The sequence below is a fragment of the Mastigoproctus giganteus genome, chromosome 10, assembly GCF_048544385.1.
Source record: "Mastigoproctus giganteus isolate SK-2022 chromosome 10, ASM4854438v1, whole genome shotgun sequence".
Taxonomy (NCBI): Eukaryota; Metazoa; Arthropoda; class Arachnida; order Uropygi; family Thelyphonidae; genus Mastigoproctus; species Mastigoproctus giganteus.
Window position 1 is genome coordinate 27,981,808 of NC_143584.1, and position 25,751 is coordinate 28,007,558.

General features: G+C 37.7%; 1 protein-coding gene across 1 annotated transcript in view; it reads left to right on the plus strand.

Annotated features, from left to right (window-relative positions):
• LOC150078915 (uncharacterized) overlaps positions 1 to 25,751 on the plus strand; it is a 508,023-nt gene that overhangs the window by 29,203 nt on the left and 453,069 nt on the right. Inside the window, exon 2 of the mRNA XM_090382884.1 lies at positions 21,082 to 21,173. Within this exon, the coding sequence (XP_090239010.1) occupies positions 21,087 to 21,173 (87 nt within the window). The 5' untranslated portion in view covers positions 21,082 to 21,086. The remainder of the gene's footprint in view (positions 1 to 21,081; positions 21,174 to 25,751) is intronic.

Consider the following 25,751-nt stretch of genomic DNA (forward strand, 5'->3'; position numbering starts at 1 on the left):
TGATCTGTTTTGGCTGCACGTGGAGGACCAACATCATATTAGGTAGATAGTCATAATGTTTTGGCTCATAGGTATAGGTCTCCACTGCCCAAAAATTTCAGACTTTCCCCTCCACTAGGAAGATCATGGCTACCATTTTTTGGTTATGGGATATGAAAGAAATTCTTTTTATAAACTGCATGCCACAACACACATGCACTGAAGATAGCTATGCTGCTCTTCTCAAGAATTTAAAGGGGCCATAAAGAAACAGAGAAGAGAGAAATTTATACGCAGTATCCTGTTTCTTTTTGACAGGCTCCTGTACACAGGTCCCATAAACAATTATTGCTCTGAGAGATTTCAAATTCCAGGAATTAAACCACCAACCCTATGGTCCAAACCTGGTCTCTCTAGTGATTATTTCTTCTTCTTCTTCAGAAATCTGAAGAAACACCTTCATGGGCATTAATTTTGTTATGATTGCAAGGAAGCTATAAATGACTTTTTCAAAAATACCAAAACAGAGACTGCTTGGTGGGGTATTTCCTCATTTTTTCTCAGAATGAAGGACGTGTTGAACTCAAGGGGATATATATTTAGGGGGGTAAAATAGACTGTTGTTTCTTTGTTACCAAAGTAGATAACTGCCCCTTGTAAAACAAATACATAATAAGGTATGATTAAAAAGTTCAGGGGTGGACTAATATTTGTGAAATAATGAAGCTTACCGGCCATTCAAATACATCAAATACAACACTTCTGCACCTTCTGGAAACATTCCTGATAAGCTTTTTTTGAAAGATGTATCTCACTTTAACATAAGTGCATCCTCTTTCACCCTATTGTCTGAGTAAAAGCAACAACCTTTGAATATCTTCTTCAGAACATTAAATTACAGTATTTGTAGAGCAGCAGGTCAGAACTGCAGGTTGGCTGTTATACTGTTTCCCACTTGTACCACTATACCTTAGCCTGAATGTCAACATACCACCACCATCAATACAGAGGACTAATTAGGTCAAACCTAGAACCTTCCATCTTGTTATAGGATTTGAGACTTATTTACCTTCAGGTGCTCTCTTACTAAAATTTTTTGATTTTAATGCAGAAAAAAATCACAGAGCACTGTTTTGCTCAGTGACCTGCACATTGTATTTCATCAAAGATATTCACAATTACCAATCGACTATGAGCTTTTACAATGTTGCAGACCAACCCAATGATTTGTGTTAAGAAATTTGGAACGTTTCCCTTCCTGTTCTGATGCAGTGGCAGGCACTGACTGTGGCATCTCGGCAGCATTGTGTGTCACTGTCAATGTGTCAAAAATTAATGTTAACCTCACCATTCTTATGATGAATATGGAGCACTTCCGGACATATCCAAACTGTTCACAGAATACAAACTACATTTCCTGTTCATGCCTAGTGTTGACTATCAGTTTTCAGGAATACAAGGTGTCTATTAAATAACAAGACCATGTGTAGCCACTACACACCAAATGCCACCTGTGAAACAGAGGCACAGTAGTTGACCTTGAACCTTTACCTAGTTGTCTGCCAAGTCGTGTTTCAACATGCTTTGCAGTGAGATTTTCATTATCTTGTGTTTTTGCAGTTTGACAGAAAAATAAGAGACAAAAGAATCGAACAACATGTCAACTTCAAATTTTTAACAATAAAGAAAACATAACTTAAAAGTTATGAGTTGTACATCAAGTTTATTTAAGAAGGAAAAGAAAGGGCTGTCCAGTATCCTTGAAAACTGATGAAAATGTGGACTGGGTAAACAAAAATTAACTCGAATGGTTGCATCAAAACACAGTGTGAACAAAAAAACAATTAGACAAATTTTAACGGAAAATTTAGGCATAAGAAAAGTGTGAGCAGCGCAGGGCCAAAAATTTTGAATGAAGATCAAAAATGGGAAGAGTCCTCTGAAGCTGATTTTTAAAAAAAGTTGAAGAAGACCCAGACTTTCTTGAGTACTGTAATTACTTGCAACGAAAATTACCTATTCCAGTATGACCCAGAAACTAAGACAGTCAATGAAAAAGAAGACAAAACAATCCTCAAGAGCAAAAAAAGGTAGAATGTCAAAATCAAAAATTAAAACCATGTTTTTTGTTTTCTTCAATATTAGCTTTACCATTAGTAGAGCCATCTGATGCAAGAAAGCAAGCTTATACAGCATCAGCCAAAATAAAAAAAAAAAAAAACTTCCCATTTCGCCCATCCATTCACTCCAAAAGTTTTTCTCCACTTCTTCCTTGAATTTATTTAAACTGTCAACTTCCACAACAACAAATGGAAGTTTCTTCCAACAATCAACTGCCTACTGGCTAAAAGCAAATTTTCTCCAAATTTCTCAATTTCAGTTTATGCCCCCTCAGGTTTATAATCTGAGCAAGAGGAAGAATCCCATCAGCATTCAGCCTGCTCAATCCATTCATGGCCTTATATACCTCAGTAAGATCACCTCGCAGTTGCGTAGTCTCCAGATGCTGCAATTTGCAGAACTTGAAGTGTTTCTTCATAAAAGCACCCTTTTGTTACCCTCACCAGTCTTGTTGCCCTTCTCTGTACTCGTTTAAATTAGGCTTCCAGACCTGTACAGAGTACTCAATGTGTGGCCAGACCATTGCTTTATACAAGGGGATAATCACCTCCTTATCCCTGCTATCAAAATTCCTGTATATCATTGACAAGACTACTCTAGCCTTTCTGCACTGCTGAGAAAACTTCATATCTGACTGCACAATTACCTCCCCCCCCCCCAGGACCATTTCATTCTCCACTGCCCTGGGTGTAACACCACCCGTTTGGTACATTTCTCTGGGGTTACTGCTACCCATATTTATCAATGTTAAACTTCAGTTGCCACTTCTCAGCCCATTGCTCAACCTTTCTAGGTCCTGCTGTTAGTAGCATACTGCCATTACTATCATTAACAACCCTGCCTACCTTTGTACCATCTGCAAACTTTGATATTAAGCTTGATATACTTTCATCAGTATCATTGATAAATATACAAAAAAACAATAGGCCCAACAACGAACCCTGGGGGCCACCACTAATTAGTCCACGAAATGCAGTGTCCATTGATTACCACACTCTTGTCTTCTTCCACTCAATCATACTTTTATCCATTGTAGCAACTTGCCCTTAATGCCATACTGTTCCAATTTGTGTAACAGTCTTCCATGTGCAACAGTATCAAATGCCTTCATAAGATCCAAGTATATGAGATAAAAATTATTTTTTGCATCCAGTTCTTTTGTGACCGTCATAGTATCCAGTCAAATTGGTCAGACAAGACTTCCCCTTAACAAACCCATGCTGTGTTTGAATTATTACTGCAGTCTTGTCTAGGTGGTCCTGCAATGATTCTTTAACCAGTGACTCCATTATTTTCCCTGGAACAGAAGTCAAACTAACAGGTCTGTAATTATTCATGTTACCCTTTCATCCCGCTTTGTGAATTTGAGATACATTTGCACATCTCCAGTCTATGGGGACTTCTCCTGAGTCCAAGGATGCTCTCATAATTATAGCTAAGGGTTTGCTTAGTTCCTTTGCCACCTCCTTTAATATAACTGGATAGATCACACCACCCCAAGTGCCTTTCTTATGTTTCACTTCAACAATTTCTCCTCCACTCTGCTCTCACATATTACAAAATCATTTAGCTCTCTGTTAGGCACCTCCATAGCCAGGTGTGCAGGAGCAGCAGTGCATAGCACACGCTTCTTGATTAGACCGGGGTTCGAGCCTGTGACCACCAAATATGGAGGATGCGGAAAGGTCGGAATGACCACTGCATATCCCCGGAGCAATATGGCCTTAGTTGCTAATGCTCCTAAAAGCCAAATAACAAACAAACAAACTCTCAGCTAGAGTTTGATAAACATCTGGCCCTCTCCTCCTTGAATAACTCCTCGTGTGTGAATGTAGATGCAAAATACGCATTTGGTTCTGCAGCTGTCTGAGAATAATCATCTACAGTCAAACCATTGATATCAAGCGAACCAATCTGATTCATCCCCTTCATTTTAGAGTTTATATAAGTAAAGAAGTCATTGCTGTTTTTATTTGCATCCTTTGCCAAAGATTTCTCATAATCTGCCTCCTCTTGGCTAACCTCCTTTTTGACTTTATTACCGTCTAGCTTATATCTACCATAGTCTTCTGTACCACCTAATAATTTATATGCATCCCATGCATTTTTCTTCTCTGTCACGAGTCTCATTAGTTCATCAGACATTTATTTGGGCCTAAACCTATAACATTATTTCTTAGTTAGAAAAAAAGCCTAGTGGCTTCCAAGATTACTTCCCATTTAGAATTTGCTGTTGGTAACACCATCAATTGGTCCCACTGTGTAGAATTTAAAAACTGTCTGAGAGCACTGTAGTCATCTTTATGAAAACAAAAACCCTTCCCTTTACCTTTGATTGTAGTAGATACAACTTTAAGTAAAGTCCACATGAGTTCACTGTGATTACTGTCACTTAGCAGTTCCTTTATCTGCAAATTATTTATGCATGAATAATCACTGCTGATAATCAGATCAAGAATATTACTCCCTCTGGTTGCTGTAGGAAACAATCATCCAATAAATCCACAAAAGTCTTGCTAGTGTGCTAGTGACCAATCCACAAGTTCCAGTCAATATCTGGGAAGTTAAAATCCCCCATTATAAAGCACTCTGATTTACTGGCCCACTTTATTTCTCTGTATAATTGTTCATTGTACTCATCAGAGTCATTAGGCCTATAACCCAGTAATATCTGCCTTTGATGTCTTTACCAGCACTTCAAATTTATTTACTATACTCCTAGCATTGAGTTTTTATTTACTATACTCCTAGCATGTTAAAGGAATGATTATGACTAAATACTTTGTGTCAAATCAGACTGTCAATGAAACATATCACAGTGAAGTTCTTACAAGCCTGCATGAAAAAATTCAAAGGAAGAGAACTGAACTGTGAAAGGATGGTTGGATGCTCCATTAAGATAATGCTTTAAGCACACAATGTGCTTTCTGTTCACTTGAAAGTTTCTGGCTAAAAAAACAAATTCCTGTGTGTGAACATTAAGGATACTTGCCAGACCTAGTCCCTTGTAACTATTTTTGTCTTCCCTAAACTGAGAATTGTACTTAAAGATACCCATTTTGAGTGCACTGAAGACATTTAGACAAAAGCAACTAGTCTGGGCGCCTCCGTAGCCAGGTGGGAAGGAGCAGCAGTGCGTACCACACGCTTCTTGATTAGACCGGGGTTCGAGCCCGTCACCACCAAATATGGAGGATGCGGAAAGGTCAAGGAATGACCACCGCATATTCCGGAGCAATATGGCCTTAGTTGCTAATGCTCCTAAAAAATAAACCAAACAACAACAAACAACAACAGCAACTAGTCTTAAAAATGCTTACAGAAGATATCTTCCAGAAATGTTTCTGTGCTTGGGAGATACACATGGAACAGCATGTGCAAGCCCAAATGGAACTTGTGGGTTGGTCATTCACAATCTGTCAAGTCTTCCATGGAGTTATTGGATGACTGTTTTCTACAGCAGCTTGTTAGAGAGGCAACAAGAGAGAGAATAATACTCTTGATCTGATTATTAGCACTGATTATTCATGCATGAAGAATTTGCAGATAAAAGAATCACTAAGTGGCAGTGATCACAGCATATCAGATCTGTGATGTGATTTACTTAGAGATATAACTACCATCAAGGGTAAAGCAAAAGGCTTTTGCTTTCATAAAGGTGACTACTGTGGTCACAGACAGTTTTTAAATTCTATACAGTGTGACCAACTGATGTTACCATCATCGAATTCTAAAGGAGGATTCAGGGAAATAATCATAGAAGCTACTAGGCTTTAGAAGGAAAGAAATCTATCATTATTATTATTATTATTTGCTATATGGTGTGAGGAAGTCTGAGGCTTATGCTGCACCAGCCAAAAAAAATTCCCGAGTTACCCTGAGAGAGAGAGAGAGACAAAAGTAGAAGGGAATCACCAAGAAAGAGAAGAATGATGATATCCAGCTGAGGACCCTGGGTGTGCCAAGCCCATACTCACCAGATGTGAGCCCCTGGGGTTATCTCTTAGAATGGGTGCAGAAAAGAGTGAGATGGTAAATCAATGAACACAAAAAGCACATCCCTACCATGAAAGACTTCAGTTCAACAAATTTCAGCACTGGAAAGTAGGCATCTGTGAGGGGAATTAACTGAAGTGTTTAAAGCAGTGGTTCTTGACCTTTTTAAGCCACAACTCAGATTGGAGTAATAGTTTGATCTCCTGATCAGTGGTTCAAAAATAAAAAGGTGATTGCAAATTAAATCACAAATGAATAAATATTAGATTTTAATTAAGTGAAAATTCACATATGCCCATATGTGTACATTATTTGTACATAAGGAAATTTTATGAAGGTATCAAATGTAAAAATACATAATCCATTGCTTGTTAATGTTAACCTTGGCTCTGTACAATTTTCAAAAGTTCTTCAAATCGTGTTTTGAAATGCAGCATCTTAAATCATCTTCTGGTTGTAATCAGTTTTGTAATTGCCAGCACTGAAAAACTTGACTCACACAGATATATAGTAGAAAAGGGTAGTGTTACTTTTATCACTTCATTTCCCAGGATCAGTTTTTACTTCTTTTCTTTTTACTCTCTTCCAGAATGCACTCAGGGACTCAGTATGTTTATTAAAATTATTACAAAGTATCTTGTCACTTTACATTTCAATAAGTTGCTGTCGTCATAACTGAGTGGTCAGGTTACATGTGCTTTGAGTGACCAGGATTCAAGCCTGTGACTTCTAAATACTGTGCTCTTTCTTGTATTCGCTTGATCTTCACAACTCCTCTGACCATGTGGTCATCCCATAGTATAGGGTGGCCACTCAAAGACTGAAGGGTTTGAAAAAGTCATAACTTGTTCATTTTTAATCTTTTTTATTTTCTTTTTTTACAGGTTATGGAGCATCCCTTGGAGATTAAAATGTGGGCCACTGAAAGACTGACCACCCTTCCAGAATCTTCCGAAGTGATGTTCTGGCGATGTCTAGTTGAGCAGAGCGACGACGGGTAGAGGCATATGGATCCTCAAGGACACTGCCGTACAGCTTCCACCGCTGCGTCAGTGCGCACAGTGTGCTTAGGACCTCTTCCCAGAAGATCGCCGACTGATCCAGTTCTTTCAAACCAGGCGATTAGGTTCAGAATCATGTTATCGCTAGGAGGACTTTAAAATGTTGCCAGTATTTTCTCTGAGTTCTAATAATTGATCTTTCACTGGAATAGAAAAACCCGAGTTTTACTCGTTGCTGGACATCATACGTAGCCATTTTAATCTCCAAGGGATGCTCTATAACCTGTAAAAAAAGAAAATAAAAAGATTAAAAATGAACAAGTTATGACTTTTTCAAACCCTTCAGTCTTTCAGTGGCCACCCTGTATAAGAAGAAAAATTTATTTTTTATCTACAATTGGTTGCACAACCCAATTCTTCTGGGATGTAACAATTGAATTCTGTTATCAGTTTTCCTAAATGCTCCGCAATAATATTTCTGTGTGTCAGTGAAATTAACATTTTCATCTTCAATAAGTAGATTCAGAGTAGGAAATGAAGAAAGTCTCCTTTCTTTCAATTTCCTCATCCACAATTTTAGCTTTTCTTTGAACCCATTATTTTTTCACTGAATTCAATAAGTTTTCAGTTTTTCGTGGAAATGTTTGTTGTCGATTTCAGAAAATATATCTGAAAGATATATTTTCTGAAATTGACAACGTAGTATCTACTTCAAATCAAGGAATCTAGAAACCAGAATGTGATTTTTCTCTTTGAAAAAATGTTCTATCACATTGTGTAATGCTATAGGACTTTTCCCCTAGGTAACCTGACTTCAGATTCAAACAGTAAATGTTCATATTCAGATCCAAAATCAAAGCACATCTGTCTAAAAATTCTACTATCGAGATAACTTTTTTTAATAAAATTAATTATCTGAATTATGTCATTATGGTGTCCAATTCTGATGTCAACCCCTTTAAAGTTAGATTTCTTTTAGCTAGATTTTCTCTGTGCAGCAAGAAATGAAAAATTTATATCTGCAGATTAATTTCCTTTACTCTGGCACAAAAACAATACAAGCACCAAGCATTGCTGGTGCACCATCACAACATACACTGGAACATTGATCCCACTTCAAATTCCTCTTCGTTAAAAAATTTATTGACCATTTTGAAAATATAGTCTCCAGTTGTTGTGGAAAGTGGTCTAAAAATAGTCTTCTTCCATGTCTTTTATACCAGGATATTGTACATAAGCCACCAGTTGGACATCATTTCCTACATCAGTCAATTCATCCAGCTGCAAACTAAAAATCCTATTTGTTTGTATAGCTGCAATTAGTCGTTTGTTAAATGTCTTTAACATGCACTAACTTTATCATTTAACAATGGAATTTGTCACAGTTTCTTAGCAACTTCATTTCCACAGTTTACATAAACCATGTCAACATCTGCCAGTTCTAACACAGTTTTTTCCCATAGAATGGTTTCTTCTACTTTGCAGTCTGCGAAAAAGCATAATATGAAGCCGATGTAGCTTGTTGCACAGAAAAGGCAAGACTTGTTTGGAGCATCTAGCCACTGTTGCTTAATCTGTTCTTAATTTTTTTTTTTTCTCCCTATATAAGCATGGTGTGTTTCATTTTGAAATGTTGTCTAAGTTTATTTTCTTTCAGTGACTCGTTATTAAGCACACTGACAACATAACGCACACTGTGGTTTGACTGCTCCATGTTCAGTAATGTATGTGGAACTAAAAACTATTCTTTGTATTTACGTTTTGCCATTTTGCGGGTCTTTTAAGTTTGTTATAACAAGATCACAGGCTAAAATATTTTACAGTACTATTAAGTGCAAATTGTTACAGTTCTAGACTACTTCACAAGAACCACTCAGCACTTAGTCACGGTCCAACAATAACTGTTCTGGCACCACTGATTATATTGCTAACACAACAGGCCATTGTCAATCACCACCACCACCATCCTCGCTGCAATCTGCTCCCTTTTAGATGTATATTACTGTTCATTCAAAACAGATATTACCAAAAATCTGACACGTACATACTATACCTGCTGCAAAATCAAAAGAACAATGATATTGAAACTCTGAAGATTAAAGGCAAATATCAGCAGGTATTTTAAAATTTATTCTTATTTCACACTTTTTTGATACGAAAACATCTTTGGCAGCACCTACTACATTTTTGGACTGAAGCAAAACCAATTGATAATGAAATTTCTTACAGCAATGATGTCACTTCCTAAATGGTGCTAACAATGCTTACTTAGTCACTTACATTGATTTGGTAGAGTAAGTAGCGGGCATGAGAATAAAACATTACATCGTTTGATGTCACCTGACCCAAGCCCAAACACGAACGATGTTCAGGCTTGGGTTGTGTACAAATAGCTCAAAATGTTTGAAATAACAATTCATTTTGATTATTTTATTTGTTCCTGACCCTAGCCCAAACATCGTTCGTGTTACCCAGCCCGAGGGTAGGGCTGGGTCCGTGCAGACCTCTTGTATATAGTGTATGGTTAGTAGTTATACTGTATAGTATAACTACTAATATACTATATAGTAGTATATGAGTAGTAGTTATAGTATGTAACTAACTATGAATAGAAGTATATAGAAGTATACGGTTAATAGTTATACTCTTAAAACTAGTAATGTATAGTATATTCGGGTCTCCATATTCGCTGGGGTTACGTGTCAACACTTCCCACTAAAACGTGAAATTCTGTGAAAATCTGTACTTTCACCGAAATAGCCCTAGATGTTTTCTACATAGGCCTAAACACTTGCACAACCATTTACAGTTAACAGAGAAATGTTTAAATATGCTTAAAAGGTTTTAATTGTGTTTTTCAATAATGAGGAACATTTTAGACCCATGTTTCGAAAATACCGTATCAAAATTTTATTACATAATTAAGAACAAGGCATGTACTTGGGTATTCACCACAGGATTCAGTACTCCTCGGTAGTAGGTATCGCAGAGGCTGGAAAAGAAGCTAGGTTGGCTGATGTCGAGACTTCTGGTTCGGAGGTACAAGGAATTTTAGGTATTGATATAAAAGTTGTCCATTTCAGGAATGTTATGATGGGAAGCTGCTTATTCTTTTGTTTGAACTTGTTGAACATGGCTTCTATTGTGTTAAAATATTGTTGAGGCTTTCCTTGAACTCCATTGCACTAATCATGTTGTCGTCGTCGTATTCGCAGAAGAAACCCTTTAGGCATTTGGCGGCATGCATTGCCTGCGCTAGATTTTCCAAGTCGAACTTCTTCTCTTGGCATGGTTCTTCCTCAGCCTTATCCTCAGAGTTGGAACAAACAAGCTCCTCAAGTTTACCATCCGTTAATGTTGTTTGTTCATCAGTTAAATCGTTGATGTCATCCTCCTCGAAACCTCTTCCTCTAAGAGCTCTTGGGTTCTGCGCATGGAAAATTGGGCCAGGCTTTTTTCATATGGCCTGGCCTGCTGCATTGCTGCAAACTAGCAGCTTAACCCGATCTCATGTTGCCTTGAATCACGGGGCCTTCTTCTCTTTTATGGCTATATAGATGCACTGAGGCATCTTCTTCCAGAATAATACCATCTAATCAGCGTTGAAAACCTGTTCAAGTTTATATCCCTTCTCGATGAGCTTCTTGAGTTGTGCAGGGTAGGCCTTAGCAGCTGCGTGATGAGCTGAAGCAGACTCTCCCATAATCTTTACATTATGGATTGAATAATGTCTCTTGAATTTCTGGAACCATCCGTTGCTGGAAACGAAAGTAGTTTCCGTAGTGCTGCTGGTACAGGGGGTTTGCTGAAATGTTTACATATGCAAAGAATGAGATGGTGCTCACTGTGAGACAAAAAACAAACAAAACTATTTATTAGGATCACCCAGAATGTTAATTCAACTGCCTATGTGTATTGTGTCTGTAAATTTCGTGTGTTCTCTGGTCGATTTGCTGCCTTTGCTGGACGAAAAATGCTGGGTTCGTAGGGGGAAACCTTGCTATCAATGCCTGAGGCCGACTAAATCAGCCATGGTGTGAAAAAGCCCATAAAAGTTCCTTGTGTCATTAATGGGATTCAAACCCGGGCCTTTTTCCACCCGGTGTGGGGAGGATGGTGATGATACCACTGTGCTACTCGCACAGACTGTGAGACTGAAGATGCACGTGCCCCACCATCACTTGAGGTGAATTCAGCGAGCAGCAGCCAAAATTTTAGTATGGTAAATTTTGCGACCACCAATGCAAAAACACTAATCCGAGAATACAGATACCACGAATATGGAGACCCAACTGTATATAGTTTTTACTACTAACATTAACTATTAACATTAAGTTTATAGCTAAATAGGAGCATAATGTTATTAGTAATAACTACTAACATTAACTAACAGCGAATAGGAGTATTTGTTGGATCGTTAACAGTAGTTAGTAATAGTAGTCATTAACTGTTATTACTACTAACAATTCTTCCAGCGTTGGACTTCTTACTCCAAAATTGGAGTAAGAGGTCCATTATTACGTAAGAAATAATAGTTAGCGGTAAACTTCTTACTTCAATGTTGGAGTAACAAGTCGAAGAAGTTCGTTGCCACTGTGGCATTGTCATCCATAAATTTGCCATCGCTGTCAGGATAAAGAGCAGGGTGGTTATTGACATTTTACCTTCCATTGGTAAGTAGCAGGCTCATGCCCACTGCTTACTCTACAGAATCAACGTTAGTGACTGCATTATAACATCATTTAGGAAGTGATATAATTTGCGTTATTTCCATTTCATATTTTCATCAAAGATGTTTTCATGTTAAAGCATCTTTTGTGCATACTGAATACACGTGCTTTTTTTCCCTTACCTTTATTTGGAGGCACTAATGATTTCTTTGTAGTTTATATGATAGTTGCTCTTTATTATACAATGTTGATAAAGTTTCTATTCGGTCAAATGCATATATCTTAGCAAACCTTGTTAATAAAGTTAACTGCCGTGATTTTCAGTCGAGCCAGTTTGTAATTCTGTCAGTTTTCAGTAATTGAGTGGGAAGTGTTTCACGGCCCACTCAAAGTGCTGGGACCCAAATTTGGGTCACAACCCATAGATTAAGAAACACTGGTTTAAAGATTTAAATGAATTTAATAAATTAAATACTGATGGAATTTTTATTCTTTCCTGGACAATACACACAGAGGTGGACATGAACTTGAATTGGGGAAAGATGGTTGTAGGATAGATGTGGTGGAAACATTTGCTTTCACATAGATAGTGATTTAGTGTTGGAACAAACTACCATCTGGTGTTGTGAAAGTGGGTAGTCGAAAAAATTTATGGAAGAACTAGACATATTAGAGTGGATGGACAGGTGTGTGTGTGTGTGTGTGTGTGTGTGTGTGTGTGTGTGTGTGTGTTCCCGCTATCATTTAGTACTTCATTGACATTAGTAGAGGCATATGATGCAAGAAAGCAAGCTTATACAGCATCACCCAAAAAAAAAAAAATCCCTGTTTCACCCATCCATTCTCTTCGAATGTTTGTCTAGTTCTGCCTTGAATTTATTTAAGCTGACAACTTCCACAATGGAAGTTTGTTCGAGCAATGAAGCACCCACTGGCCAAAGGCAAATTTCTACATGTATTGTACAACTATCTTTCCTCAATTTGAATTTATGTCTCCTCAGGTGTACAATGTTAAGGAAGAACTAGACATATTATTAGAGTGGATGGACAGATGAGGTGTGTGTGTGTGTGCACGCGCACACTATCATTTGGTACTTCATTGGCATTAGTAGAGGCACATGATGCAAGAAAGCAAGCTTATACAGCATAATTGCTGTATAAGCTTGTTGTATTAGGTAGGGAAAATTGTCACTTTTGCAATTTTCACTACCTAACATAACATGATGAAACCTAAATTGTTAAACAGGAATAAGGTAGAGTGAAAAAATCCAATCAAAGGGAAATGTAGAAAGCGCTGCAGTCTGTTTTGTTAGGCAGCTGTTGACTGGTTGGTGGCAACTTCGTTGTGCATGCAAAAGAAATTTTTTATCTTCTTCCTATTTAAAACTTACGTACATGATAGAATTTTTTTCTACTGAGCAAATTTCTCTAATATAATCATATGTATAGTTTCATTATGTTAGGTTAAATAACTTTAGGGAAATCTAAAAAAAAAAAAAAGCAAGAAATTCGTAGTCAAAATTTGAAAACAGATTAACAAACAAAACAAAACATCTATGTAAGTGAGGAAATGTCATATCACTGGTTATATATAATTGCAAGTGATTCACTAAAACCAATCACATGTACAGTGCAGACAGCATCAGCAATTTTTGTGCATGTGCACGCACATGCATACACATACTAAGCCCAAGAATACGAATTATTCTTGGGCTTAACTTGTATTTTATATTTTCTCTTTCTACATTTTCTTACAGTTTTTGATAAATAGCCCACAATGGAGAAAAGCATATACAATTAAATTTGCAAAACCTGCCAACTACCTGGCAGCACATTTTTCATTTAATGTTGCTGCATTTTGCCAATTCTGTTGTCAGGGCAATGGGGAATATACTATTCAAGGATAGGTGAACAGGACCAGGGTATGTCTGCCAAGAGCAAAAGTTGGTGATGTTGTAGAGCAGATATCATCTTTTAAGGGCACAAATGGTGATATTGTTGTACATGTTGGAACTACTGACATTAAGAGTTAGAGATCTGCAGATTTACCCAACAAGTACAGGTCAACGTTGAAAAAAAAAAGTCTAGAATGTGAAAGTGTCTGCGCTTCTGCCCAGACATAATACAAGACACAAGAAAGTCTTGTTGATCAATTTGGCCCTGGAGAGATTGTGCAAGGCTCAAGTGGTAGAATTTTTTTCAGCCTGGTCTGCTTGTTGACAGCAGAGACTGCTTCTACAGGGATGGGGTACACTTAAATAGAAAGGGTGCAAGAATATTTGCTGATGCTATCAAGGCAGTGTTAGGTGGATCGGAAAACTACTAGCCTAGCTTGGTGGGTACACTGACTAAAATGTTAACAGTGACCGCAGGCATGGGCAAAAGTGATTCCTGAAGCAAGGCAATGGAGATTTCCACGACTACTGGGAGTCAGTGGAAATTGCTTCCAGTTAATAAATACATGGGCTGTGTTAGGGTAGCTAAGAGTAGAAACAGGTGCATGTATATTTGCATGCACATCAATGCTAGGAGTATAGTTAATAAATTTGATGAGCTTGAAGTGCTAGTCAAGACATCAAAGGCAGATATTGTTTTGGATATCAGAGACGTGTTGCTACACAGACATAAGAAGTGCAGAATTGGAATTTGGTGAGTACAATTAGCATTAGTAGAGGCATTTGATGCAAGAAAGCAAGCTTATGCAGCATCAGCCAAAAAAAAAAAAAAAAAAACACTTCCACTTCACCCCTCTGTTCGTTCAAAATACCTGTCCAGCTGAGCCTTAAACTTATTTAGGCTATCAACTTCCACGACAAGGGATGGAAGTCTGTTCCACCAACCAACCACCCGCTGGCTAAAGGCAAATTTCCGCACGTCTATCCTACATCTGTCTTTCCTCAATTTGAATTTATGCCCTCTCAGGTGATTATTCTGAGCGAGAGGAAGAATCCCATCAGCATTGAGCATTCTCAAACCATTCAAGGCTTTATACACCTCTATCAGATTACCTCGCTGGTGTCTAGTCTCCAGACACTGTAATTTGCAAAACTTAAGCCTTTCTTCGTAAGAGCACCCCTTTGTTCCATTCACTAATCTTGTTGCCCTTCTTGGTACTTGTTCCAGCATCTCTACATTCTTCTTGAAATGAGGCCTCCAGACCTGTATACAGTACTCTAGGTGTGGCCTGACCATTGCCTTATACAAGGGAATAATCACCTCCTTATCCCTGCTAGAAAAATTCCTCATGGTGTATTGTCAATGATATATATTCCTATATATCATTGACAATACACCATGAGCTACTCTTGCAGCCCGTCTGCACTGCTCATAGAACTTCATATCTGCCTGCACAACCACCCCCAGGTCCCTTTCATTCTCTATCACTGTCAGTGTAGTACTTTACATTTGTCAATGTTAAACTTCATTTGCCACCTCTCAGCCCATCTGCTCAACCTTTCCAGATCCTGTTGCAGCAGCATAGTGTCAGTAGTGTCCTTGACAACCCTGCCTACCTTTGTATCGTCTGCAAACTTCGACATTAAGCTTGATATACCATCATCAATATCATTTATAAATACAGAAAACAATAATGGACCCAACACTGAGGGACCCCACTATTAACATTAGTCCACGACGAGCAGTGGCCATTCATTACCACTCTCTGTCTTCTCCCCATCAGCCACCCCTTTATCCACAGCAGCAATTTGCCTCCAGTGCTACACTGCTCCAATTTGTGCAGCAGTCTTCCATGTGCAACAGTATCAAAAGCCTTTCTAAGATCCAAGTATATAATATCAAAGTTATTCCCTGCATCTAGTTCCTTTGTGACTGCATCATAGTATCCAATCAGATTGGTCAGGCAAGACTTCCCCTTAACAAAACCATGCTGTGTCCGAGCTATAACTGAAGTCTTGTCTAAATGATCCTGCAGTGCTTCTTTAACTAGTGCCTCCATTAATTTTCCTGGAACAGAAGTTAAACTCACAGGTCTATAATTACTTGTGTCAGCCTTTGATCCTCCTTTGTGAATTGGGGTCACATTTGCACATCTCCAGTCTGTGGGTACCTCCCCTGAGTCCAAGGAAGCTCTCATAATTATGGCTAAGGGTTTGCTTACTTCCTCTGCTAGTAGCATTATAGCCACAGCAGCTTATGCGCCGATAAACACACACACACACACAATTCCTCTGCTGCCTCCTTTAATATAACTGGACAATGTGTACAGAAAGGATAGACAGGACAGGAAGGGAGGAGGGGTTATGCTGTTAGTTAAGAAACACACAAAATCTAAGGAAGTGCATCCAGTTGATGTTTGTGGACAATGCAATGTTGAGTCTGTTTGGTGTGACATAAGCACTGGGAAAGGGAAAATGAGAGTAGGTGTGTGTTATAGGCCTAATGAATCTGATGAGTTTATATAATGAGCAATTGTGAAAAGAAATAGAGTGGGCCAGTAAATCAGAATGTCTTATAATGGGGGATTTTAACTTTCCAGATAATGATTGGAACTTGTGGATTGGTCACTCGCACACTAGCAAAACTTGTATATTTATTGGATGACTGTTTTATACAGCAACATGTTCTAGGGGCAACCAGGAGTAATACTCTTGATCTGATTATCAGCAGTGATTACTCATGCATTAAGAATTTAATGCATGAGAGGAATCACTGGGTGACCGTGATCACAATGTACTGAAGTGTGAATTAATTAAGGATGTAACTACCATCAAGCTAAAGGAAGGGCTTTTGCTTTCGTAAAGGTGCCTATAGGAGTCTCAGATAGTTCTTAAATTCTGCACAGTAGGATCAACTGATGATGTTACCAATATTGAATTCTAAATGGGAAGCCTTCACAGACTTAATTTTGGAGGCTTCTAGGCTTTTCATTCCAAATAAGAAATACTGTCTAAATGAATGTCAGATGAACTAATCAGGCTTGTGGCAGAGAAGAAAAATGTATGGGATCTATATAAAGTATCAGTTGACACAGAAGCCTATGGCAGATATAAACTAGTCTGTAATCAAGTCACAAGAGAGGTTAGGCAGGCAAAGGCAGATTATGAGAAATCCTTGGCAAAGGATGTAAAGAAAAACAGCAAAGAGTTCTTTACTTATGTAAGCATATGAGCTTATGCAGCATCAGCCAAAAGAAAAAAAAACAATTTCACGCATCCATTCCCTGTAAAAGTTTGTCCAGTTCCTCCTTTAATTTACTTAAGCTATCAACGTCCACAACGACAGATTGAAGTTTGTTCTGGCAATTAACCAGTTGCTAACTAAAGGCAAATTTCCTCACATCTATTCTACAACTGACTTTCTTCAATTTGAATTTATGCCCACCTCAGGTTCGTAATCTGATGAAGCGGAAGAATCCCATCACAATTCAGTGTGCTCAATCCATTCAAGACCTTATACACCTCAATAAGATCACCTTGCAGGTGACTAGTCTCCAGCTGCTGCAATTTGCAGAACTTAAGTCTTTCTTGGTAAGAGGACCCCTTTGTTCCCATGGCCAATCCTGTTGCCATTCTCTGAGACGTTCAAGCAACTCTATTATCCTTCCAAAATGACCCTTTCAGACCTGTATGCAATACTCAAGGTGTGGCCTGACTATTGCCTTTTAAAAGGGTACAATCAACTCCTTATTACTTCCTCACAAAATTCCTGTATATCACTGACAAGACATCATAAGCTACTCTTGCAGCCTTTCTGCATTACTGAGAAACTTCATATCTGACTGCACAATCAACTCCAGGTCATTCTCCACTACCCTGAGTGCAGTACCACACACACAGTTGGTACATTACTATGGGATAACTGATACCCATATTCAGTACTTTGCATTTGTCAGTGTTAACTTCAGTTGCCACTTCTCAGCCCATCTGCTGAAAATTTCTAGATCCTGTTGCAGTAGCACACTGCCATTGCTGTCATTAACAACCCTGCCAACCTTTGTATCATCTGCAAACTTCGACACTAAGCCTGATATACCTTCATCAATACCATTGATAAATATACAAAACAACTGTGGGCCCAACACTGAACCCTGTGGAACTCCATTAATAACATTAGTCCACGAAGAGCAGTGTCCATTGATTACCACTCTCAGTCTGCTCCCACTCAACCACCCTTTTATCCATTATAGCAACTTACCCTTAATACCATACTGCTCCAATTTGTACAGTAATCTTCCTTGTGCAACAGTATCAAAAGCTTTAATGAAATCCAAGTATATGAAATCAGTTATTTTTAGCATCGAGTTCCTTTGTAACCACATCATAGTATCCAATCAAATTTGTCAGACAAGACTTTTCCTTAACAAACCCATGCTGTGTCTGAATTATTGCTGCAGTCTTGTCTAGATGATCCTGCAGTACATCTTTAAACAGTGGTCATTAGTTTACCTGAAACAGAAGTTAAACTAACTGGTCTGTAATTACTCTTGTAACATTAGTATTAGCAAAAGCACATGATGCAAGAAAGCAAGCTTATATAGCATCATCCAAAAAACAAAAAAAAATCTAATTTTAGCCATCCACTCGCTCCAAATGTTTATCTAGTTCTGCCTTGAATCTATTTAAGCTATCAACTTCTACAATGACAAATTGAAGTTTGTTCCAGCAGTCAACCACCCGCTGGCTAAAGGCAAACTTCCACACATCGATCCTACAACTCTTTCCTCAATTTGAATTTATTTCCTCACAGGCGATTACTCTGAGCATTCTGGTCAGACAAGACTTCCCCTTAATGAACCGAAGCTGTTTCCAAGCTATAACTGAAGTTTTGTCTAGGTGATCCTGCAATGCTTCTTTAATCAGTGCCTCCATTAATTTCCATGGAACAGAAGTTAAACTAACAGGTCTGTAATAACCTGTGTCTCCCTTAGATTCCCCCCCCCATTTGTGAATCGGGAATACATTTGCACATCTCGAGTCGGTGGGGACTTCCCCTGAGTCCAAAGGCGCCTCCATAGACAGGTGGGCAGGAGCAGCAGTGCGTAGCACACGCTTCTTGATTAGACCGGGGTTCGAGCCCGTGACCACCAAATACGGAGGATGCGGAAAGGTCAGGAAATTACCACTGCATATCCCCGGAGAAATATGGCCTTGGTTACTAATTTTCCTAATAACAAAAGGCGCCTCCGTAGCCAGGTGGGCAGGAGCAGCAGTGGTAGCACACGCTTCTTGATTAGACCGGGGTTTGAGCCCATGACCACCAAATACGGAGGGTGTGGAAAGGTCAGGGAGTGTCTACCGCATATCCCCCGAGCAATATGGCCTTAGTTGCTAATGCTCCTAAAAACCAAATAACAACATCCTAATAACAAACAAACAAATCCTGAGTCCAAAGATGCTCTCATAATTATAGCTAGGGCTTTGTTTACTTCCTTTGCTGCCTCTAATATAACTGGATAGATCCCATCCACACCAGGTGCCTTATGTTTAACTTCAATAAATTCTCCTACACTTTGCTTCCAGTTATTACAAAATGTTAAGCACCCTGTTATAGTTTTAGAAACCTCTGGCATTTTCCTCCCTTAATAGCCCCTTATGTGTAAATATAGATGCAAAATACTCATTCAGATTATCAGCAATCTGAGCAGGATCATCAATAGTTGAACCATCAATATCAAGTGGACCAATCTGACTCACCCCATTCCTTCTGGAGCCGGGGTTCTCAGCCAGGGGAGGATTTTAGGGTTTGGGAGTGGGAGGGTAATTGTGACCACAGATTGACAGACTCAACTGTTGGAATATTGATCTTTCTACAAACTACATTTCTGCAGATTGTACATAATCTACAGGACATCACACTTCATTGGATGTCATATATTAAATTAAAAATAAAAAGACATAAAATGACATATGTGAAAAGGGTGCATGGGGCAAAAAAGGTTGGGAATCACTGTTCTATAGTTTATTTAAGTAAAGAAGTCCTTGCTGTCTAGGTATTAGCATTAGCTAATACCTAGACAGCAAGGACTTAGCATCCTTTGCCAAAGATGTCTCGAAATCTACCTTCACTTGCCTAATCTCCTTTGTGACTTGATTACAAACTAACTTATATCTGCCATAGGCTTCTATGTTGCCTGATAATTTATATGTATCCCATGCATTTTTCTTCTCTGCCACGAGTCTCATTAGTTCATCTGATGTCCATTTAGGCCTAAACCTTGAACAAAATTTCTTAATCGGTATGAAAAGCCCAGTAGCTTCCACGATTAATTCCTTGAATGCTTCCCACTTAGAATTTGTTGTTGGTAACGTCTTCAGTTGATCCCACTGTACATAATTTAAAAACTGTCTGAGACCACTTTAGTCGCCTTTACGGATGCAAAAACCCTTCCCTTTACCCCTGATGGTAATTATATCTTTAAGTAAATCCCACATCAGTACACTGTGATCACTGCCACCTAGGGGTTCCTTTATCTGCAATTTATTAATGCAAGAATAATCACTGATGATAATCAGAACTCTCTGGTTTCCTTTCGAACATGCTGCTGCAGAAAACAATCATCCAATAAATCCACAAAATTCTTGTTAGTGTGCGAGTGACCAACCCACAATTTCCAGTCAATATCTGGGAAGTTAATCCCCCATTATAACACAATCTGATTTACCGGCCCATTATATTTCTCTGTGCAATTGTTTGTTGTACTCTTTAGACCTATATATATTTATATATAGGTCTAAAGCCCATATATTTATTTGTTTCATGATGACTCCCATCAGTCCCTGAAACCTCCAGACCACTGCTCATTCTAATAGAAGTAGTGCAAGAATCACCTTCACCTCTGCTTGCAGCCACTTTTAACCTTTTAGTCAAGCTAGCAGTTTTCTGACCCACCTAACACTGCTTCGATAGCATCAGCAAACACTTTTGCTTCCCTTTCTATTTAAGTGTATCCCATCCCTGTAGAAGCAATCTTTCCTGTTAACAAGCACAGACTACACTGAGAAAAATTGTACCCCATGAGCCTTGCACAATCCTTCCATGGCCGAAGTGATTGACAAGGTTCTCATCATATACTCCCTCCTATCATGTCTGGGCAGAATTGCAGAAACTTTCAAATTTAATCCTAACTCATGACTTTTTTTGTGTGCAAGGCCTTGAATGGTTTAAGCAAGTTCAATGTTGATGGGATTCAACATTTCAGGCACTGCACAAAGTTTTATATGAGTACCAAATACCAAAAATTTTGTTAGCTTTGATTGCTCATTAAGTCACTTGATACCCAGCTTTTGTTGGTTCCTGCCTATTCAAGGTAAAAATTTACATATTCTTACAAATTTATATATATTTTTTTTAAATAGCAGCCATGAAGCCGGAACCAAGGTCAGAGAAATCTCCTGGTGATACAGGTTCTGCCCCACAGAGACCTAAGAGGAATGCTCAGAAAACTACGGTAAGTTATTAGTGTTAATTTATAATTATGCTGTTCCTGACAAAAGTTTAAGAAGATAATTAGGGAGAAATTGGTAGGGAATAGAAGTAGAGAACTGACTATTTTTTTCAATCCACAAAATGCAATTAACTGTATTGTATGAAATGTAAAAGGTGTTTATTTTTAGAGGTAGCCACATCGAATATTTTAAATTCTCATCATAAAAGTCAGTTGTATTTGAGTGCTTCAGATTCATATTATATTAAGCTTTGCACAACTGTGATCAAGAAGTGATGCTCAGTTGAAATCAGAAATAATGTAGGTAACAGATTATCATGGTTTGTTGCCTGTTTTCTTTCTGTTTAGTGTGTAATTTATTTTATTTCACAGAAGGTAAGCTATAAAGCTTCAATATGTTTTATTTAATTGTATAACTTGTTATCAGCTGTCTAAAGCTATTTGTTGGAAGTGTAGAATAGTGGTTTTATTATTAACTAGGTGATTTTGATCAATTATTTAATGACAAAAACATGTTTGGAAAGGTATCTGATGGAGATCATCAGTTCAAAAAGTAGGATTGAACAACTTAAAATCTTTAGCTTATTGTTCACTGTTATTCTAGCTTTCCATCGTGAAGTAAGAGACTGGTTTTTATACATTCATAGCAAATTGTAAATATTTATTAATAGACCTAGGAATACATAAGTTCAAATTACAAACATTTATCATTTATAAACAACATTAATGATAAAAATCAGAATTACTGGATCGTGGAGAGATCCCAAACTTCACAATTGTTGGAGAACATCTTACATTTATAGGGTTATACATGATACCAAAAGTATTGGACACTTATTTCTCTTGATTCTTGGTGTCTCTATTATGTTTATGTGAATATTGTAGATAGCATAGAGAGCTGTAAAAGGAATCAATATGCTTCACAGAAATTAACTCAACAAATTTCAGTGTGAACAGCAGGTGAGATGCAAATGTAGGACAGAATGTAACATGTGATCAATTTCAGAGCTTCTCAGTATTCCAGAAATCTGTCTGAAGCATGATATGCATTTGAAATATCTTATGCAATTGTCTCTGCCAAAGTTGAAAATTAGGAAGACTATTCTCGACAACAAGCAGTTACTTAACAGTAATGGCATTGTTCAAAAATCTGTACCCAGAATTGACAAAGAATTATCAAAGAGGTTCAGAAACATATAGTAGTTGTTAGTGTATATACTATGAGGAGCATTGCACTCAAGGAATGCTTTGGAGAAGCTGTCATCTACAAATGTTTCATCATATAAATTTGTCTATGATGTACAAATTTGTAAAATCATGATGCCTATAACCATTGCCATGCTATAATTATAGCATGGCAATGATTATAGGAATCGTAATTGACCAGTTTGATTTATTACGAAGTAGTCACAAAGTAACTGGAAGCAAAAAAATAATTTTGGCATATGTATTTCAATAAAGCTTTCGATACTGTTCCCCATGATGCTATACAAATGTGTGCAATTGAGAACAAGTTACTGTTATGAATCAAGGAATGGTTTAGTAGGAGACAAATTAGTTATTAATGGCCATTGATCTTTATGTACTAATATTATGAGTGGGGTCTCATGGAGGATCAGTATTGTGTGCCTTGCTGTTTAATATTTATTAATGATATTGATGTAGGAATTTCAAGTTTTATATCTGAGTTTTCTGGGAATATAAAGTTGGGCAGGGTGGTTAATGACAGTAACTGGGGTATGCAGTTTCATTAAGACTTGGGTAAATTAGGCAAATGAGCTGAAAAATGGCAATTGAGGTTTCACATTGATAATTGTAAGGTACTGCGTTTGAGTAGCAATAATAGAAGAATAACATACTATTTATATGGTGCATACTTGGGGTATTTGAGAATGAAAAACCTAAGAGTAATCATATTGTCCAACATGAAGTTCTCTGGGCAGTGTAGACAGTCTGCTAAAACAATTCATGGAGTTCTATCAATGACATACATGAATTTTGCCAGCTAGGTAAAAGGGGGTAATCAACCTGTATAAGGTTTAAATGCATCATGTGGGAGGATCGATCTGTTCAAATTGGTGCAGAGAAGATCAGCAGGATTCAACCCATGCATAGTACTAAATACTGTAGGTTCTAATACCTTGTATATTTGGAGTTTTCATAAAAAAAAAAAAAAGATCCATCAGGTTCATAAAAAGTTTCTCTTATCGAGACAGAAGTTTCTTCTATAAATTTCAGTGTCTGCAAACAAATCATCTGTGAGGAGACCTGGCTCAAGTGTTTTAGGGTTTAAATGGGTTGAGTGAACTAAATGATGATAGCATCCTTACACTCTCAGATGACACATACAAGGGGACATAAATTTAAATCAGAAAAGTTAATGGAAAATCAGAGAAATTATTAAATGGGATGGGCAAACAAAGCAGGACGGGGTTTTTTTTTTTTTAAATGGCTGGTGCTATATAGGCTTGCTTCCTTGCACCATTTTGCTTAGTCTAATGATGCTTGGAAGAAATGATTTCCAGAAGAGTGGATAAGTACAGGAACTCCCCAACTTACTCAAATTTGCCTTTACGTAAGTTTTTGCCAGCTGGTGCAAACTGAAAAAAATACAGAAACGTATTTGCATCTGTAGGGATAAATGGAGGTATTGTGAAAATATTGCAATGTGAACCCAATAACATTTTTTTTTTTTTTTTTTGTAATTCATTCCAAGGCCTTGGAAGTTTGAAAATTTCACTATATTACTAACCTATTTATCTCTCTAAAAGGTCATTTTTATAAAGGAAATTGCACTACACTTTCGTCGTTATCCCCATTATAAGAATAAATTTTGAATGCCTTTGTGATATTTTTCTGGAAGGTCACTGGAACATTTCTGGAGGTCACGACCAAAAAACAATAAAAACAGTTTGCACTTTCCAGTTTATTGGACTTTTCTGTTAGCGTAATCTATTATAAACGGGTAGTAAACTGAATATTATTGCATTTGCGATAATCCAGATAGCTGGAATTCTGTGGGTTTTTACGTTATGGTATTATGATGAAATGAGTTCCCCTTTACTGAAATCTTCAGTCATATAAAAAGCATAAATAAATTTTCAGAATCATTCCTATTTACTTTTTACAATGATGAAGAGAAAGGGACTAACAGAAAGTGCAAGTGCTGGCAGTGCTAGGAAACAAAACAAAATTGATTTAGAAATGAAGATTAAAATGATTAAGAAGTGCGAAGCAGGTCAAAATTTGTCATCTATTGCACGGAATTAGGTCTCGTTGCTTCAACAGTGAATACTATTTTAAGGGACAGTGTGCATATAAAAGAACAAGTTAAAGGATCAACACATTTAAGATCAACAGTGGTCACAAAACCGTGTTCAGGTGCTATATCAAAAATGGAAAAGCTATTAATAATATGGATGGAAAATCAGATTCAGAAGCAAGTGCCCCGAGTCCAATGGCCATTCAAGCAAAAGCAAGAAGTATTTATGAAGATATTAAGGATAAGTACGGCGAACCTCAAGCCAAGTTTGTGGCAAGCAACGGGTGGTTTAATTGGTTCAAGCATCGCGCTGGTTTCCACAACGTTAAAGTATGTGGTGAAGTCACCAGTGCCAAAACTTCATTCCCGAGGTTGAAAAATGTTGTAAAAACAACAACGGTCCTTCCAAGATTTTGCTTCTATTAAATAATGCTCCTGGACATTATTTAATAGAAGCAATCCTGGACAACCCTGCACATTGAAAATGATTTCAATTCAAACGTGATAGTCATATTTCTACCAACAAACACGACTTCACTCATCCAACCTATGGATTAGGGTGTTATTTCGAATATAAAAGCATACTATTTATGCGCAACATTTGCTCAGGCATTGTCTGCAGTAAACAGTGAGAAAATTTTTATTTTAAGGGACTTTTGGAAATCATACAATATTTACCACATCATCTTAAACATTAATATAGCCTGGACGGAAATTACTAAAAGTTGTTTAAATGGCGCATGGAAGAAAATATGCCTACGGCACGTAAAAGGCTTTGAAGGGTTTGAAAAAGACAAATCACATGAAGAGGTTACAGATAAGATTGTAAAGGTTGCAGAGCTACTTCAGTTGGAGGTTGTTGCCAAAAGACATGGAGGAGTTAATAGAGGAAGAAGAGAAGAAATTATTTAACGAAGAACTTATTGATTTGCAGGCAGCTGTAGTGAAAGAAGAAAATGTTAACAAAGCTCAAGATGAACCAAATGAGGAGCCTAGATGCTTCATCACCAGAGAGATGGCAATGGCAAGATTTAAGAAGATGGATCCTGACAGTGAATGATTCTTAAACATTAACAGAGGGGTGAATGATATGCTTGCTTGCTACAAAGAAATCTATGATGAAAAGAAAAAAAAGCCACCATCCAGTCATCCATTAATATGTTCTTTTGTAAGGTTGAGTGGCCAACCCCTTCTAAATCTCCTCAACCTCCACAGCGGCGGCGTACTTATCAGCTAAAGACATCAATTCTGGCAACGATGCCTGAGATGTAAAACTTACTGACATTATGCCTGTCTCCTCTATTTTTTTGTAATTTTAT